The following is a 16,985-nucleotide window of genomic DNA, read 5'->3' as shown; positions in this document are numbered from 1 at the left end:
CCAGATGTTTAAAAGAACACACGTAAACAGTCAACAGTGTGATTTCAGCTGTGAATTTATTGATAATGGTGCAATAAATAGTTTCACACAGCCAAAACAATGAATGGTACGAACGGCTCGACATCCTATCAGTGCTTTACTTCACCATGTTACACATCAGTTTGTCACATAACACAAAACCAGATCAGAAATGATGGAACAGCTGCTTCAGGTCAGAGAAGAGCAGCGAACTCGGAGGGTACAGGACTGCGTTTAGTTCAAAACCAGAGAGGGGACTAGTTCTGTTCTTGTATTTCAATATCATTTCTCAGTAAATTGGCGACACATAGAAAGAAGCAAGGCTTGAAATGTTAAGCTTTCACTTGGTAAGGTCTGTTTAAGGAAGAAAAACATATAAGTGACAAAGAAAACACAAGAAATGTCTGCCACCTTTGACCAAGTCTCATTTCCCCCTTCTATCTGTTTCACTCTACTTGCCATTTGCAATGTGTCTGACTGTTTACATCTCCCAATTTTATCTAGAATTCAAATCCATATGCAGGTCAAACATGCCGAGCTACATTCAACACCATCTTTGCATCTATGTGTAAATGTAACCTAAACTGTGCCGAAGACAAACTCCTCTATCTGCATTTGGGTTTTAATGCCAGTTCAAAATGAGGTTCTGCTCGTGAGGTTCTTAGTGAGCGTGGGGTCTCCCGCGGCCTCTGCCTCGGCCTCCTCCGGGAGGTCCGTCCATGCTGCTGCGCGGGTTCTTGATCGTCTCGTCCACCGACAGGATGAGGCAGGCGGCCTCGGACGCCGCCGTCAGAGCGTTGATCCTCACGATGGACGGCTCCCACACGCAGGCGGCGAAGTTGTCCGCGATGTCCTCGTTGTTGATATCCACGCCGTACCACATACCGCCCTGCAGGGAGACGACAGACGGGAAGCACACAAATTATACATTTCCCCGCTCCACTTCTAAAAACAGAGTAGGATTAGGTCAAGCGTGTGCGTTTCATCTCCCGACCTGTGCGTGTTTGGCGCGCAGCTTGTTCAGGATGTTGGTGGCGTCAAAGCCGGCGTTGTCACACAGCTGTCGGGGGATGATCTCCAGGGCCTTGGCGTACACTCCGATCAGCAGCTGCTGTTTCCCGGGGATAGTCCTGGAATAATCCCGCAGGTACTTGGACAGCTCCATCTCTATGGCTCCTCCACCCGCCACAATGGAGTCATTCTGGAAAAGGGTCAAGTACAGTCGGCTTATTGCCGTCAGTGCGAACGGATGGGCAGACAAATCAAACACAGTGGAGGTTCTAGATCGAGTAGACCTTTTTCACGACAGACAATTTGACACGTCGTAGAAGGAAAAGCACAGGTGACAATAACAATGGCTCAGTTCCATTAAGTGTCACACTAGGTTACTCCAGTGAGCCAGAATACACAATACCAGGACCTCCCCTAAGTGGAATGCAGCCATCATTAGAGTTATTAAATAAATTTGTGCTTTTCCTGCTTTAAGAAGTCAAAAAGTCTGCTGTGAACTGCGGTTGTAAAAAGTAATTTACAGCAACACAGGGCTGTAAATAAATAAACGTTATCGTAAACTCCTGATGGCGACACGTAATGAGCCTCCAGGCGATGACTGACCTTGATGGCTCTGCGTACGATCATGATGGCGTCGTGCAGAGATCGCTCCGTCTCCTCCGTGAACTGCTCGGCTCCGCCCCTCAGGATGATGGTGCACGTCTTCGCCTTCGGACAGCCCTTGAAGAAGTTATACCTGCAGACACAGACGGGACGGGTGTGAGCCGTCGTAGAGAATCCTTGTGCGCGCAATGTTTACATACAATATTTACATACAATATTTAACACGTCCTTACCTCTCTCCTCCAACCTGGACCTCCTCGAAGAGTTCACACTGTCCCAGGACGTTGTCTGTCAGGGAACTCACTGTGGTCTGGATGGAGCCACCGCAGGCCTGGAGGTCACATTACACACAATCAGTCTCGTTCAAGGGAATTTTAACATTGGATAAACAGCTGAAAGCATAACTATAAAGCAAACATTCACTGAAAGTCTGGCAGGTATTCTAGTCATCCATCTTCATTCTTTTAGTGTAAAAGGTGCGATGTATTCAGTGTCTGTCTCTGTGTCCTACCATCATGGTCCTCTTCAGATCCTCCTCCTGCACCCTGCCAGCACAGAACAGGTCTCTGTCAGCGAAGTACTGGGTGGCCACGTCACCGATGGGCAACTTGGACAGAACCACCTTGGCTCCTGACTTATGGATCTTATCCAGCTTGTCATACAGGATGTTCCACTCGGCGTCCACAATGGCCTGGTAGTCCTGCAGAAAAGGGGAAAGAGAGTTAAATTACAGGGAGCGAGGATGAGGGATGAATTTTACAACATGATCGGGAACTTATTTCCCATCCCGATGCCGTGTTGTGGTCTTCATACCTCCACACAGTTCACGCGGACCTCAGCGTTATCCTTCTCGGCCTTCAGCTCCAGCTCCACGTTGAGCAGTGCAATCTTTGGATTGTCGTAGCGTTTCGGCTGCATCTCGAACCCGGCGTAGGAGAAGGTCTTCTTGAACGCAACCCCGTCGACCAAATGGGACTCCTGTGAAATTTGAATAAAGAAAGAGTGAAGTGGGTGGATTTAAAAAAAAATTGTGTTTGTGTTTTAACACTTTCAGGAAAAGTTTTGTTTAAATGAGAGTAAAAGAAACAAACCTCAAGGGCTCCTCCCTGGACCTTCTTGATGCCAATCATCTTCAGAGACAGCTGCTCGTCCAGAGACATGACAGCGTCCACCACCATTTTGGAGAAGAACTCCTTCTGACCGGCAATTAGCTTGGAGTTCAGGGCTGTGACGGCACACTTCTCCAGCAACTGCCTCTGCTCTCTGAGGGGATAGAGGAGGGGACCCAAGGATACAATATTACTCATAGGACAGATCAAACACTCTCTGCCATGTAAAGAACTTGTTACGGTGAAAAGTGAGCGCTTACTGCCTGTCGTCTTTCTTCACAGAGACGGCGATCTCCTTGATCTTGCTGACAGCGAGGTGGGTGGCAGTGCGGAACGCTCTGATGATGGTCTGGGGGTGGAGGCCGTCCTCCACGTACGACTTAAGCTGCTTCAAGAACTCCGCAGCCAGGAGAGTGACGGAGGTGGTGCCGTCGCCGACCTGAGGATGGTAAAACAGGATCAAGAAGATTATGAAAACGTATTGTCTGGGAGAAAATGGAATTGACAACCTTTCAATTTTCATAAGGCCTTAAACCTTTAAAAAACACACTTCTCACCTCAGCGTCCTGGGAGCGAGCGATGTCCACCAGGGTCTTGGCTGCAGGGTGAATCACATCCAGCAGTTTCAGGATGGTGGCTCCATCATTGGAGATCGTGGCCTTACCTGGAAAAACACAATCAGTCACACATTTTCCTGGTGAGGGTGAATTCAACCCGTACTCCGATCCTTCCATCCGTGTCTACACCTCTCTCCTCACCTCTGCCATCCACCATCAGTTTGTCCATCCCCCTGGGCCCAAGGGTGGTCCTGACCGCCTCGGCGATCACCTGGAGAAGACAAACCAACAGGTGCTTTAGAGCATATTTTGGGAAACAGAGAAAAAAAAAAAAACACACAACCAAGAGGAAAGTTTGTATTTTCTGACCTGGCAGGCATTGATGTTACTGACGAGCTGGGGAACACCCTGAGACGAGTCTGTCCCTTCCTTCAGCAGGATCACCTGTGCGTTCTAGAGAGACGGAAAGAGAGGAGAAGGAAGAGGAGGTTAACAGAAGAAAAGAGGAAGAGAAAAATACAGTAAATGAAGGAAAGAAAATTAGGGAATCAGTATACTGAAGTAGTGCTTCCTCTAGTTATCTAAAAATGTGAATACTGCTAGCACACATTTGCTTTTTTTGGAATATTAAACAATATATCAGTGCTAACAATAGAAACCATCACTGTGACACAGTTCAGTTCCAATAAAAATGCCAAAAAGATGCTTAAATCTGAGAATAGGTAATGTAGTTTTCATTTATAATACTATAGCTCAATGTTACTGTTCATCATGTTTCACTAAATTATTGTGATAATAGTCTGATCATTGTGTCTAAATATTCTGTTGTCCAGATAAAGCAAACAGTAATAAAAAAAAACTATCCAAATACATTTTAATACGAGTGTAAATCACTCCGCTACAGCACGAACTCAGTCTTTAAGTCTTATTACTTTACCATGTAAGGCTATAAGAAGGCTATAAGAAAACATAGAGGCTGTGGCTGGTACTGTAGCTTTAAGGATGCTTTTGTTTCTCATCAGACATGCTGCGTGACTGTCAAAAACCGGATGTCTGTTTACAGTCTGCTAATGTTACCGGTCATTGTAGCAGACTATATGCCATAAAACCTTATTATATTTACTAAATATACATCTGTCCTACGCAGCCACTCTTACAAAGAGCCTAGCTAGCATCACCGTTAGCATCGTTGACGCCCATTGATGTTGGTTCCCCCTACGAGGCTAACGGTGATGCTACAAATAAAACGGGTTTAAAAATCATTTTCACAAAAATAATCGCTTCCAAAGAACGCCGAATGGGAATCGTCTAAATCGCGAATAGTCCGGATGCAGATTCCCGCAGACAGACTGAAGGATGGACACGGATTATACATTTGAGTTTGGGCATGAATGCTAGCTCACTCACCATCATCTTTGCAGTTCCTTCGAGAAGCTTTCCACCAGCATCCAATCCCACAATGCTTTGCGAATTCAAGAGCTGTTAGGGGTGCGTTCAAGAACGTCACGCAACGTTTTGTCAACCATGATCATTTTATATTTTATTGATAGATAAGCTTCTCTTGTGCAAATACTGCGAGTATAAATCACTAGTATGGAGCCCGAAAGTGTTCACAAAGAGCGCATTATCAAAGTAACATCATCTGAATATATTGTGTGAAACAAATGTATAAACCAACCAATAAATTGTGACATAAAGTAAGAAATTATTCAAAATTATTATGAAAATTATATATGTTGTATCATTGTTGTTATTTTCATAGTAACTGGGTATAGCATTTTTTGTATTTCATTATAGACATTTTTATTTCACAATGCCCCTTTTCAAAAGTCTATCAATTTCATTTTTGCCTTTTCCCCAATGATGTCACATTTTATTTTGTAATCTTTCTTTTTATTTATTTATTTATATGCTCTACACAGTGCATTTATTTGAATTTTCCATTTTCTTTAGCGAGTTATAGCATAATAGGCAAACTCTCTGAGGGGAACCTGCCTTGCTGTATGGAAAGTTGTCAAAATAAACATGTTCAGAGTTCATGTGGCATAATTTTCATGTCACCACCTATTAGCATCCTATAGTGAGCATGCAGTCTGGGACTTTGCATACTGCGACGGACACAAAACAGAACGCGGCAGCATGTTCTGAAAATTTACATTTCACACAATTACAAGGATCCAGCTGCGCTGTGCATTTGTAGAAGTTGAGATAGTAACTTTTAATTCAAACATATAGTGTTAAATGATTGGTGCGTTTCCGTATAGGTGGTGTTTATAATGTGTCCCTGCATCTAGAGCTGAAGGAAAGGATCAGGTAGCTTACTGTGTTTGTGTTTTGATTTTTCCGTAGACTGTTTATAGCATGTAGACTCAGCTGTACACAAAGCAAGTTGTAAATAGATTATTTTGATAATTCACTTTTATTGCTTTTCAAAAGAGATCACACAGAAGAAAGACATCGGAAACAGAAAAGAAAACAATATGACAGGAAAAACAGGAAGAAGATGAATAAATAAATTAAATACATACTACTTCTACTAATAATAATACATGTTATAATTATAATTCACATATAGCAGCAATGTTTGTCCCACCTAGCTCCACCATCACGCCATCATTTACCACAATCAGACTTTAATCATAATGATAACAGCATGAACTACAATGCAGGCCATCTCAAACCATGTTAATGGAACGAGACATTTTTAATCAGAGAGTTAAAAAAATACCATTTAAAGAACAAACAAAGACAAAGTCAAATTTAATAGGTGAAGTCAGACATTTTCATTATAAGCGTAGTTGTTCCTCCTTCTATAAAGCAAAGATGGGAATTAAATCACAACAAAAAAATCCACCTAACCCTGGTTGTGATATTGAACTAGGGGTTTTGTGACATCATGCACGGCAGCCGGCCCAGTCTGTGCAGGTAGAGCAGAGGCTGCAGGTAGCTGCAGCTGTATGCAGCGGCTAAAGACAAGGCCACGTACTGACACGTCAGGGTACGGGCTGGAACTCGTCCACCCATGAGCCAGGTGAGGATGAAGGGGAGGTAGTTGAGTGCGAGGACAGCCTGGATGACGGTAATGGTGACGAAGGCTTTCTTCTTCGTGGAATTCATCACCCCTGTTCCACTCGGCTCTCTCCTTCCAACTTTCTTCCCTTCTTCCTTGCTCCCTCCTTCTTTCATTCTGCTCTGCTCTTTTTTCCCATCCTCCATCTTCCCTACTCCACTCGACCCATTTTGGCCAGTCTCTCCCTCCTCCTCCCCTTCCTTCTTCCTCCCCATTACCCCTCTGTCCCCCGGCGGAGGCCTTTTCAATGCGTTGAGAATAGACAGGCTGCAGAAGGTGTCTACGACGAGAACGGGGAGGAACAGCACGAACATTATGAAGGCAGAGCGCTCAACAATAGCAAAGGAAGTCATGATGATGTAAATGCACCATACGACACCCAAACATCCCCATCTATACCGAGGCGCCTTGAACCTGGAGGAAAGGGAAGGAGGAGGGAATAGAGAGAAGAGAGTCACACATGATGTTCCACATCCTCAGGTTGTCATCGTCATATAACATGTTAGAATGCAAGTCAAAGTTCCTCTATAGACACAGAGGACATTTAAACTACTTTCAGAGGCCGAGACAGACTATATAGTCTTACTATAATGTCACTGGGAAAAGGGAAAAGGGATTTCCAGGTCTGATGACACAAAAGTTGTGGGTAATGATGTACTAAATTGTGGGCTGAAATAAAAGCCGCCAGTCTTCAGGAATATGATCCCGTGTGTTCACAGCTATTACAACAAATTGTTACAGTGACGTTATCAACCGCTAATCGTCCCCAAAACAACACTAAATTTAAAAAAAGGTTGTATGTTCAACCTTGTGTGTGGTTTTACCGTGGATAGTCGAGGGGTCGCACCACAGCCATGTACCGCTCCACACACACCAGACAGAGGAGCAGCGGCTTCATGATGATCACCATCGAGTTCAGGGAAGTCACCCCGTTCAGCACGTATTTACTCTGCCACAGAAAGTGATTGCCGAAAAACAGAGGCACGGCCAGGTAGAAGGACTGCTGGGTGAGGGCCAGGTGGAGGGGGAAGAAGTCTGCATGAAGGACGCCGGCAACCTTTGACCTTTAGATTCAGTAAATGATAATAAAGCTATTAAAAAAGTGGATGAAGACCAAAAAAGAAACAGGAAAAGAAGGTTTTGCGAGAACTGGCATTAACAAGTAGGATAAGGCTCTACCTGAATGCCTTATCAAAATGGTTATTTTGTATTTTCATAAAATTTAAGATACATTACGGCTGTACTGGCTATGACATAACATTACACCAAAATGTGAAGGACATATTTACCTTTGCCTGAGGATGTGACAGGCGAGCCAGAGGTTTGACGGGACGCCGACGATGAATTCAAAGGAGAGCGTGATGAGGAGGATAAGTAAGCCTGCCGAAGGTCCTCCTGATCCATCATTATAAGGGTCACACTCAGACCAGTAATACTCCGAGGGCGAGAAAGAAGTTGCGTTCATACTGCAGAGGACAAAATAAATGGTCCAGGGATCACAGTGAAGCAGCTGGAAAGAACAGTTCAGTGTGAGTGGAGCTCTGAGGACAGCTAGGTTTGTTCCAACCGTCTGCTCGGTGTTGAGGGCTCATTTGGAAAAAGGTTCTGCCTTCAGAAACACCAAACGTGAAAGATTTGCATGAAAATGACGCCCACAGTGTTTCCTACTGTATATGCTGTGAGCCCACTGCATACTCTTCATATGTGCGTTTGATCCTCAAGTTCCACTATAAGTACTATTTAGCTCTGTTCCCCCAACTCAAACAGTGGGCAATAAATTAAATCTGTATCTGTTTTAGTCGTATACTGGAAGAAAACGCTGATCTGCCATTTGGAATCTATCTAAAATACTTTGTTGTGTGCTACAGGACCAAATGACAAACAGGTTATGAAATTATTGTTAACAAAGTACAGCATTGAATTCCCTTTCTTAATGTGATATGTTGGCTATATTACAACGAGTAAATGTGCTTTACATAAAACATAAAGAGGAATTGAGACATGAAACATGGCAATATACATAATTTGTATCATTGAAAATTAAAACATAAACAAAGTTAAATAAGTTAAAATGGAAAAAACGAGATAAAAGTATGAAAAAAAGCCGTGTAGTTTCAGTTTTGTACAAGAGATGAATACACAGCCCCAGATTTAAAAGTGTTGACAAAGACTCCTGAACGCCTCTTTGGTGACGTCACGCAGCAGTGCTGAATACAGGCCTCTGATTGGCTAGTGCTTTGTGAGACGCAGCCTGAAGTGTGCTCGATCTACGTTCAGCGTGCACTGCATGGGCGGAGCTCTAGTTCTCAATAGTGCAGACTCCACCCGTGCAGATACTCTCAACAACAAAACACGCGCTCATATTCTTTTACCAAGAACTCGCGCGAAGTTTAGATATACAACACATATCTGTGGCGGGAGATAGCGAACGGAGTGAGCTAGAAATCGTTGTTTTGGTCTTAAATTGTGCCAAAAATAAAGTAGCGTAGCAGAAAGAGTTGTGGCATTAAACGGGGTTCACCGCGGACCACAACGCAAAGATGGGAGACTTCGGAGTATATGCGGTTTTTGGAGTAAACGGTCCGCCTCAAAGGCTGCTGAGGTAACTACGATAAACGATAACTTGTAATTGTTATGCTATCTATGTTTATTATTAATAAGTAGTGTACCATCTCTAGCCGTTTGTATGCATTACAAGAGACCCATATTCCCATATTTCTGTATTTCTTTTCCGTGTCAGTGCTGAAGGTTCGTGCAGGGTGTCTGTTGCCGTTCCCCCGAGTGTCCGCCAGGTGGTGCTGTTCAGCAGCGGGCCGTGGGGAGAGCGGATCTGCGTCAACGCAGAGCTCAACGACGCGGACCGTTTCCCCATCACGATCGGGAAACTGACTCCGTATAACAAGTAGGTCCACTGACTACTAAAACACTAAAAGTTGACTGTATTGTGATATTTCTGGGTCTCCCGTGCATCTACTGTCATCTAAATGATGATTTACCGGGACGTCTCGTGCCCTGCAGGTGTCTGTCATGGGAGCAGTGGGAAGAGGAGACCTGGACAGACGGCGTCACACTGAGCGTCACTCTGGAGGGAGGAAACCTGGTAAACATCGAACAAACACTAAGACTCAGTCTAATAAGTGGGGACGTTATTGAACCAGCTAATAGCCAAGCCACGAGACAATAAGTATGGAAATATAACACAGTAATCCTCTGCAATAAGTCGTATACAGTATATATATTTTGTGGTCTTTAATCAAAGCAATTTGGGGGTAAAATTACATTATTTATGTATCATTGTAGACAAATTTGTGTCTAGATTATTAAATCTATAAGTATGTTCCTGCACAATGATTCAGTTATGGATAATATAATATATATTTATATATAAAATGGATAAATGTATTCCCCCCTTAGGTAAAAGCAGATTGGTCAAAGCCAGAGCTCCTGTCTGTGAAGGAATACACACCAAAGGTAATTTGTGTGAATTATTTACTTTATATATATATACTTACAGCAAAACCCCATATCAAGAGCCACTTGTTACAGTCATATTTTAAGACTGTAATGTATTTGTACACTTGTCAGTATGACTTGTTTTAATGCTTACTTTTGTAGTTTGCTACATTCAACACAATGCTTTTTAATTATTTATTTTTTTACAGTTGTAAGGTGTTTCTCATTGCAACCAAAAACCAGAGCAGAGTGAGACTTTAATATCCCCCTCAAGGCCCAACGTGTTTGTGCTGCAGCATTGCATCCTGGTCAATTGATGCCAATGTCAGTCAGTTTGTCACATGTTGTGTTTTTTTGCAGGACTGACACATACAAATCCAACCCACAGATGAATGATACTGTACTGTTTTTGTAACGGATCGCCTCTCTTTCCCAGTTCTCTCTTGGGACCATATTTCAAACATTAACTATTTGCTAAATTATGAATGACACCACGTCTGTTGACTCGTCCCAGGACACCGTGGCTCCGCTGGCGGCCCGCGAGCTCAAAGGCAAGAGGAAGAGAGAGCGAGTGTCGGAGGAAGACGGCGACGGGGATACGACGACTGCTCGTGGCGGGGAAGAAGAGAACGTGTGTCCCAATGCCACCGCGGAGAAGACCACGCCGGTGAGAAAGGCCAGAGGTCAAACCAGGGGGGGCCAGAAGCTGTTCAGTGCCGGAGCAGATGCAACAAGGATGAAGGGAACAGGTGAGAGAGACACAAACAGTGTGTGTTTATTTGCTTGAGATTATTGAGCCTGTAAAGAAAACAGTGTTTATGCATGTGTGTGTGTGTGAGCAAGACACTCCGGTGGCTCGACGTTGGAGGAGTGAAGCATTTCTTTGTGTACTCCGTTCCACAGCTAATGGAGCAGGAGAGGCGCAGGGGATTGTGGGAAGAACGCCTCCTCAGAGTGCAGCCAGGACGAAGAGTAGGCAGACCAAGACTCCCACACAGACCGCTAATTGTGTGCACGCACATTACACACTATTTTAGTGGTGTTTTATGTTGACTTTTTTTGTCGTGTTTATTCACCTTTCAGTCCCGTAGCTGGCACGTTGAGACACGTCACCCACATGAGTTCACAGAATAGTGTTTTGTGTGCACATAAGCGTGGACAGGCCATGGTGCATCCAGGTGTTTGTAGGTTACGGCCACCTGGGTGGCACCGTTGGAAAATACGCTTATTTGCTGTTTAATGCCACGCTCGTATCCCTGTCCTATATGAAACTGGACCCAGGGGACGCTTAGCTTAGCATAAAGACTGGAAACGGGGGGAAACTGTTAGCGTAGCCACCATTTAGACACCAAATCTCTGTTGTTTTTCCCTGCAGCCCCATTGGTCAGCCCGTCGGGTCGCTGGGGTCAGACTCTGTGTCCCATCGATGCTCAGACGGCTATTCTGATTGGAGGGCAGGGATCCAGGATGCAGTTCTGCAAAGACCCCATGTGGAAGCTCTGCACAGGTCTGTCACAGAACATCATTCATAAAGGGCTCCAATGAGAACTGTGTTTAAGGGGGTTTTACTTTCCTTGTGGCGCCATGTCTAGAGTGAGTGTTCTCCGTCCAACAGAGGACATGTCCTGGTTTGCGGCGGAGACTCTGGCAGAGGGCCCGACGCCCGAGGCCCGGATCGGCCACACGGCCGCGTACGATCCGGACTCCAGGCGGATCTTCGTATTCGGAGGCTCAAAGAACAAGAAGTGGTTCAACGACGTTCACATCCTCGACACACAGAGCTGGAAGTGGACCATGGTGGAGGTGTGTGTGTGTGTTTTTGAGTGTATTATTGCTGCTTGTCCTCCCCCCTTCATGTCCTCCTCCTCCTCCCTCTCTCTCTCACCTCCTCCAGGCCCAAGGAAATGTTCCTCCTCTGGCCTACCACAGCTGCAGTATGTTTCGCGGTGAGCTGTTTGTGCTCGGAGGCGTGTTTCCTCGTCCGAACCCGGAGCCCGACGGCTGCAGTGACTCGCTGTATATCTTCGACCCCAACCTCTCCATCTGGTACCAGCCGATTGTAACTGGCGACACGCCCTCCCCCCGCTCAGGGTAAGATGGTTCGATCCAAATATCACCTCAGCACGTCCGGCTGACACTCCTTTCATTCTCTCCGTGTCTCATCCTCCCTTTTTGTTTCTCTTTCAGCCACTCTGCATGTGTGATGCAGGAGAGGAAGATCTATGTATTTGGTGGGTGGGACACTCCCGTCTGCTACAATGACATGTACATGTTGGACCTCGGTAAGCCACACACCCGCTGGTTTTATAGGAAATTCTTGGTTCAAGACTCGTATATCTGCATGAAGGTGTAAATACACTGAATAGTTCAAATGGAAACTTTTTTTGCTTGTTAGGTCTGATGGAGTTTTCTGCTGTGAAAACAACTGGAAAAGCCCCCTCCCCTCGAAGGTACACAATTCAACTAGAGAGCTGGATACTGTACCTCAGCACTTTTAATATATATATTATATCTACACTGGTATCACACAATTTGAAGCAGTATTAAGGCTTTTCTGTGTTTAATGTGTTCCAGCTGGCACGGCAGTGCTGTGCTCTCAGACACAAAGTTCCTGATCCACGGAGGCTACAATGGAAACAACGCTCTCAGTGACACCTTCATCTTTGACATCGGTGAGAGACGGCTCACAATTACACACACACACACACACAGAGTTCAACCTGGGAAGAAGATTTCAAGGAGAAGTAGTGGTTCACATTCATAGATCAAAATATCTACTCAATTGTATTGTCAAAAAGTATCAAAAGGAATGTGTGCATTTACAGTAATTACACTTTGTTTCATTGGTTCAGACACCAACATCTGGACGGAGGTGACGCTTCCCCAGCTGTCCGTGTGTCCCAGGGCGGGGCACGCCATCATCACCATGGACACGGCCAACAACCACCGTTTCTCGGGGGATGATGAAGACGCCGGTTTGGACGCCGGCTCCGTCACAAGAACCCTGCTGGTGTTCGGAGGCGGAGACAACGAGGGCAACTTCTTCTCCGACCTGACGACTGTCGCCGTGGAGGATCTGCTCGCTGCTATTTAAAGAGCGTGAGTCAGAGGTGAACCCTCACTCCCCCCCCGACTGGATGTGAAGCTCCTTTAACACCACAGATCCTTTATTATTTATATTCCCACAGCGTGTCTTTGTTCTCTTTTATTTCTATTTTTTTTTTTAAAGATGTTGGTTTTGGAAAGTGTACATTTTGGGCATTTCTTCTACGCAGATCTGAAAATGAAACCTCTCCTCGTGGTGCATAACAGGAATAATGGAGGTACTTTTTTTTAGCAAACTTCAAAGAAAGGTGGTTCCTCTCTCTCTCTCTCCCTGTGGTTCCATATTAATAAGAACAATAATCTTGGTATAAATCATCAAACATTCAGATTATTCTAGTCATCAAGGACACTACTGATTTATTTATGTACATAGTATAAAGTCAGTTCAAATGTATATGTTTTATTTTTATTACAGTGATCTGTAATTGGGGCTTTTAGAAGCGCTGATATTTGGAATATGTCACCTTTGGAAAGCTGCAGGTGCATTAACTCAAAATCACGTTATTGTTGTAATTTCCAAAATCCCAACTCCTCTTCCCATGCTGGTCATTTGCACTTTGTCTTTATTTAATAAAATCTTCCTTTAAGTGAACATTTTGTCTTTCTGCTCAATTACGTCTCTATAAAGAAAGTAAGCAGAACTTAAACTTCAAGCTTTTCCATTTGCAGAATAATGAACACACTTTTTTTTTTAGTCTGACACGAGACGATGAGGTACGATTTATACCAAGTAGTGTCAACCTGATGTAATTTAAATGAGGTTTGACACTTCAACAGGAAAGGCCCATTATTTATCACATCCCTGTTGGCCCGGTAACTCAACACTAACGGGAGCTAATGTCAGACTAGCGGAGTAACACCGATGCTATCTTCAAAGAAACGGAGCTAAATGGAGACATTTTAATAAAAGATTAGTGCAGCTCGAGAGGGATTATCTTCCTTTCTGCTGAAAAGCTGATAATGGTGTCATGAATGTGGCTGTTTTTAAAATAAAACTTTAATATATTCATAGGATAATACAGCCGGGAGGTGGCCACTTATTTAATGTACAAACTAGCGGCACATTCAATGTCTCCGTGCTTGTTCATCCCCTTGAACAGAAACAACCATGAGGGTTAATTAAGATCTGATCAACTTTAGTGATCCGACTTAAGTGTTTCAAAAGAACAGGTGAATATGTTAGAGAAGCAAGATTTTGAATAAGTACAATACATGAATACTGTCTGTGTGACAGGGCAGATGTAGACAGACATGCACGAGCTGCTTTGCTCTGGTAAATTATTCAACAACTTGTCCGGTATTTAACTAGGAATCAGACCGGCAAAATCCACCTCCTCCGTGGCATTTCCTCTGGTGATACAAAGGAAAGCCTGGCTTCCTAAAAAACAAAAAAAAGGTTCCAATAGAAAGTGAATCAGTTTCCTCGTTTCCCTTTAAGTCTTGCTTTCACTGCAAATCATAAAATATGCAATGTACTTATTAATGTACTACGAAAGTCTTCATCACTTTGGTCCTCGTCAGTTAAAGATAATGTGGTTGAATTCATTGTTTTGTATTTATTTATTAGAAAAATCAGTTATATTATTACTTACAGTACATTATGATGCACTTACTGTGATTGTAAATCCAAAACAGCTCCACCCACCTTCATCCTGAGCAGACGTCTAATTAGACTGACTAGTGAACGTGATGAAGTACTTTAATTGGTCAGGTATTTAATGAGCTGGATCACACAAATAAGCAAACACTCCTGTCTCTTCATTTTATCCATTGACAATTGTTCAATTGATTTTTCTGGACAATGTGTCATATATACATCATGATATAATGTAACCCAAACAATATTACTTATACTGCGATAGAGGATTGTATCCACATTACTGACCGCTAATGTACATCTACAAATAACCTACATGCAATTAAAGTAGGTTTAACTCCAAAATGGTGCGAATTCAATTTTAAATTACTTTTATTGATGCCTAAAGAAAGTAATAAAGGTGACACTGTGATGGGTCCTTAATTGTAAATAAGTCACAAAGCTTTATGTGGTATTCCTGGTTAAGTATCTTTATACACAAAACAAAAGTCTGACTGGTGAGTTTGTGATGTCACAGTAATGAAGATCCGCATATTGCCACAGAGTGAGTTTGATTATTGTCGAGATGAACTAAAACGCATGAAGGCTGGAGAGGCAGTCTTCAGTCTGGTTATGTGTACAGCATGCCAGCTTCCACACAGAAAATGATTGGCTGCATATTAAAAACAACATGACAGCCTCAATCTGGCACCCTGAAATAGGAGACTGGAGATAAAAAAAAAAGACTGTTATTTTATGTTCATCCAAAAGGACTTTAAAATAACCTCAAATCAGCTGCAATTAACAGTCCTCCTACTCAGAATGTCATTTCTTCTCCAAAGCAAAAGTATGGCAGCCAAAAAAAAAAAGAAGCATTTTCATCCAAATATTTATGGGACACACAGCAGGAAATAGTCTCAGGATGGACTGTGGGGTATACACATTACAGACAGACGGACAGATGGATAGATAGATATTACACTGTAATATATTCAGGCATCCTGCAGATGGCGACACTAAAGCACATCTTCCCCCAGCAACAAGCATGACTCTTACTCAAACAGGCCATGAATAATGTGTCAAAATAATATATAAAAAAATAAAAAGTAGAGTCACTGAGTTCATGTGGCATAATCATTTTTGTGCACATTCTTTCTTTCATATTCGTCTCAAAGCGCTGGTCACAAAATACGTCAGCTCTCCAGTGATCCACCGTCAACATGGACAAGTGCCATCACACTGAAAATGAAGGAGGAAAAAAAAAAGGACATATTCTGCCAAGTCAGTTGGACTGGTTTGACTGTTTACTGATTGATAAGTTACAAGAAAGGCCCAGTGACTCCCTCTGGTACAGTAGCAAGGCTGTATGAAAACACTTTTATGCAGTGAAAACTGTTTGTCTTCCTAACAGTGTACGTCCCCCTACACACACACACTCCTTCCATCATCAGGGATGTGATACATTTTTCCCCTTGATTCATCGGGAAATCCTGCCAGTTGGATGCTCTCCCAGTCATCACTAACAAGCTTCATTTCCTGATTTCTGTTTTATTTTCTCCCTAACATCCTTTGCATTGTGCGAACGGTGTATATTTTGCATCGTGGCTGGTCTCTCCAGACCTCCTGATTGACAGAGTTAACACATCACCACTTTCCAAACGGCAGCCATATTGTCTTCGTCATGTTCGTGGCTGTTGCTAAGTAACTTGAAAATGTCTGTGCCGGCTGCCTTCGTCTCACAGTCACATTTATGGGCACATATTTACAAATGGCACTTTATTTCTACGATTGCAACGAAGACTCATAACTCAACCACATGAGGGTTTCATAATTGGCTATGGCCTCAGATGAATGAGGATGGGGATGATGGAGAAGGAGATTATACTTTACACAAACAATCTGTCTGGTTGACAAAAGAAGGAGTCATTCGACGAAACTACCTCTCAACCAGAGGATCTCCAGTGTCAGCAAAGGTCCCCCTGCTTGTGAACTCATTGGTGTGCTGCTTTTAAAAAGTTGGACAGGAACGCAATGAATAAGTGAAAAGAAAAAATGCCTTTGGGACAATACTGAAGATTTTGGGCACAGTATCAAAACTATAAACAGTAAAGAGCCCTCAGAGACTTGTTGTTGGGGATTCTAGCCTCTGTGAAGGAATGCAGGATTTTATGTGGGCCCCTGGAATCATCAGCACCTTTCACACCACCAGCAACAGCAATGCAACAAAATAATTAGATAATTACATTTTAAGATCTTTAAAATATATATATAAACATGAATGCATGAACTTGTTTCGGGGCCCCTGTGCAAACAATTTGAACTAACACAGGGCCCCTCTACAAGATAGGGCCACAAGGACCCAGGTCATATTGTAATATAGGCTACATATTTGCAAGTAATCAAATTCCCCAAAAACCAACTGACACACGAGGTAACTTGGGGCACTTGGGGCATTTGGGGCCTCTGGTGGTCTGGTCTGGGGG

The 16,985-nt window shown here is 43.5% G+C and overlaps 2 protein-coding genes across 2 annotated transcripts; one reads left to right on the top strand and one right to left on the bottom strand.

Annotated features, from left to right (window-relative positions):
• Positions 1 to 37: 37 nt before the first annotated feature.
• cct7 (chaperonin containing TCP1, subunit 7 (eta)) lies at positions 38 to 4,775 on the bottom strand. Its single transcript, XM_076086953.1, has 12 exons — positions 4,706 to 4,775; positions 3,668 to 3,751; positions 3,500 to 3,569; positions 3,299 to 3,405; positions 3,002 to 3,180; positions 2,724 to 2,895; positions 2,446 to 2,610; positions 2,144 to 2,332; positions 1,866 to 1,963; positions 1,633 to 1,765; positions 1,013 to 1,219; positions 38 to 907 (listed from the first exon to the last, which is right to left on the bottom strand). The coding sequence occupies exons 1-12, from the start codon at positions 4,709 to 4,711 to the stop codon at positions 680 to 682; spliced, it is 1,638 nt and encodes a 545-aa protein (XP_075943068.1). The 5' UTR covers positions 4,712 to 4,775; the 3' UTR covers positions 38 to 679.
• Positions 4,776 to 8,752: 3,977 nt separating this feature from the next.
• Positions 8,753 to 13,518, top strand: krcp (kelch repeat-containing protein). The gene is made up of 14 exons (XM_076087250.1): positions 8,753 to 8,970; positions 9,109 to 9,270; positions 9,387 to 9,468; positions 9,783 to 9,839; positions 10,336 to 10,570; positions 10,725 to 10,793; positions 11,197 to 11,328; positions 11,437 to 11,624; positions 11,716 to 11,912; positions 12,009 to 12,103; positions 12,217 to 12,271; positions 12,396 to 12,493; positions 12,674 to 12,920; positions 13,097 to 13,518. The coding sequence occupies exons 1-13, from the start codon at positions 8,909 to 8,911 to the stop codon at positions 12,913 to 12,915; spliced, it is 1,674 nt and encodes a 557-aa protein (XP_075943365.1). The 5' UTR covers positions 8,753 to 8,908; the 3' UTR covers positions 12,916 to 12,920; positions 13,097 to 13,518.
• The last annotated feature ends 3,467 nt before the right edge of the window (positions 13,519 to 16,985 follow it).

This window comes from Anarhichas minor, unplaced genomic scaffold (genome assembly GCF_050575085.1).
Source record: "Anarhichas minor isolate MPS153535 unplaced genomic scaffold, ASM5057508v1 ptg000009l, whole genome shotgun sequence".
Taxonomy (NCBI): Eukaryota; Metazoa; Chordata; class Actinopteri; order Perciformes; family Anarhichadidae; genus Anarhichas; species Anarhichas minor.
Note: the sequence above shows the minus strand (reverse complement) of the source record. Positions and strands in the feature narration are given on the sequence as shown.

Bases quoted from the DNA above. Each gene is read 5' to 3' on its own strand.
- cct7 (XM_076086953.1), bottom strand. The intron at 3,181-3,298 runs GTGAGAAGTGTG...TACCATCCTCAG, and splicing joins CTCGCTCCCAGGACGCTGAG to GTCGGCGACGGCACCACCTC. The intron at 2,333-2,445 runs GTATGAAGACCA...CCTTTTCTGCAG, and splicing joins TCCGCGTGAACTGTGTGGAG to GACTACCAGGCCATTGTGGA.
- krcp (XM_076087250.1), top strand. From the start codon at position 8,909: ATGGGAGACTTCGGAGTATATGCGGTTTTTGGAGTAAACGGTCCGCCT. The intron at 9,469-9,782 runs GTAAACATCGAA...TTCCCCCCTTAG, and splicing joins CTCTGGAGGGAGGAAACCTG to GTAAAAGCAGATTGGTCAAA. The intron at 12,272-12,395 runs GTACACAATTCA...AATGTGTTCCAG, and splicing joins AAAGCCCCCTCCCCTCGAAG to CTGGCACGGCAGTGCTGTGC.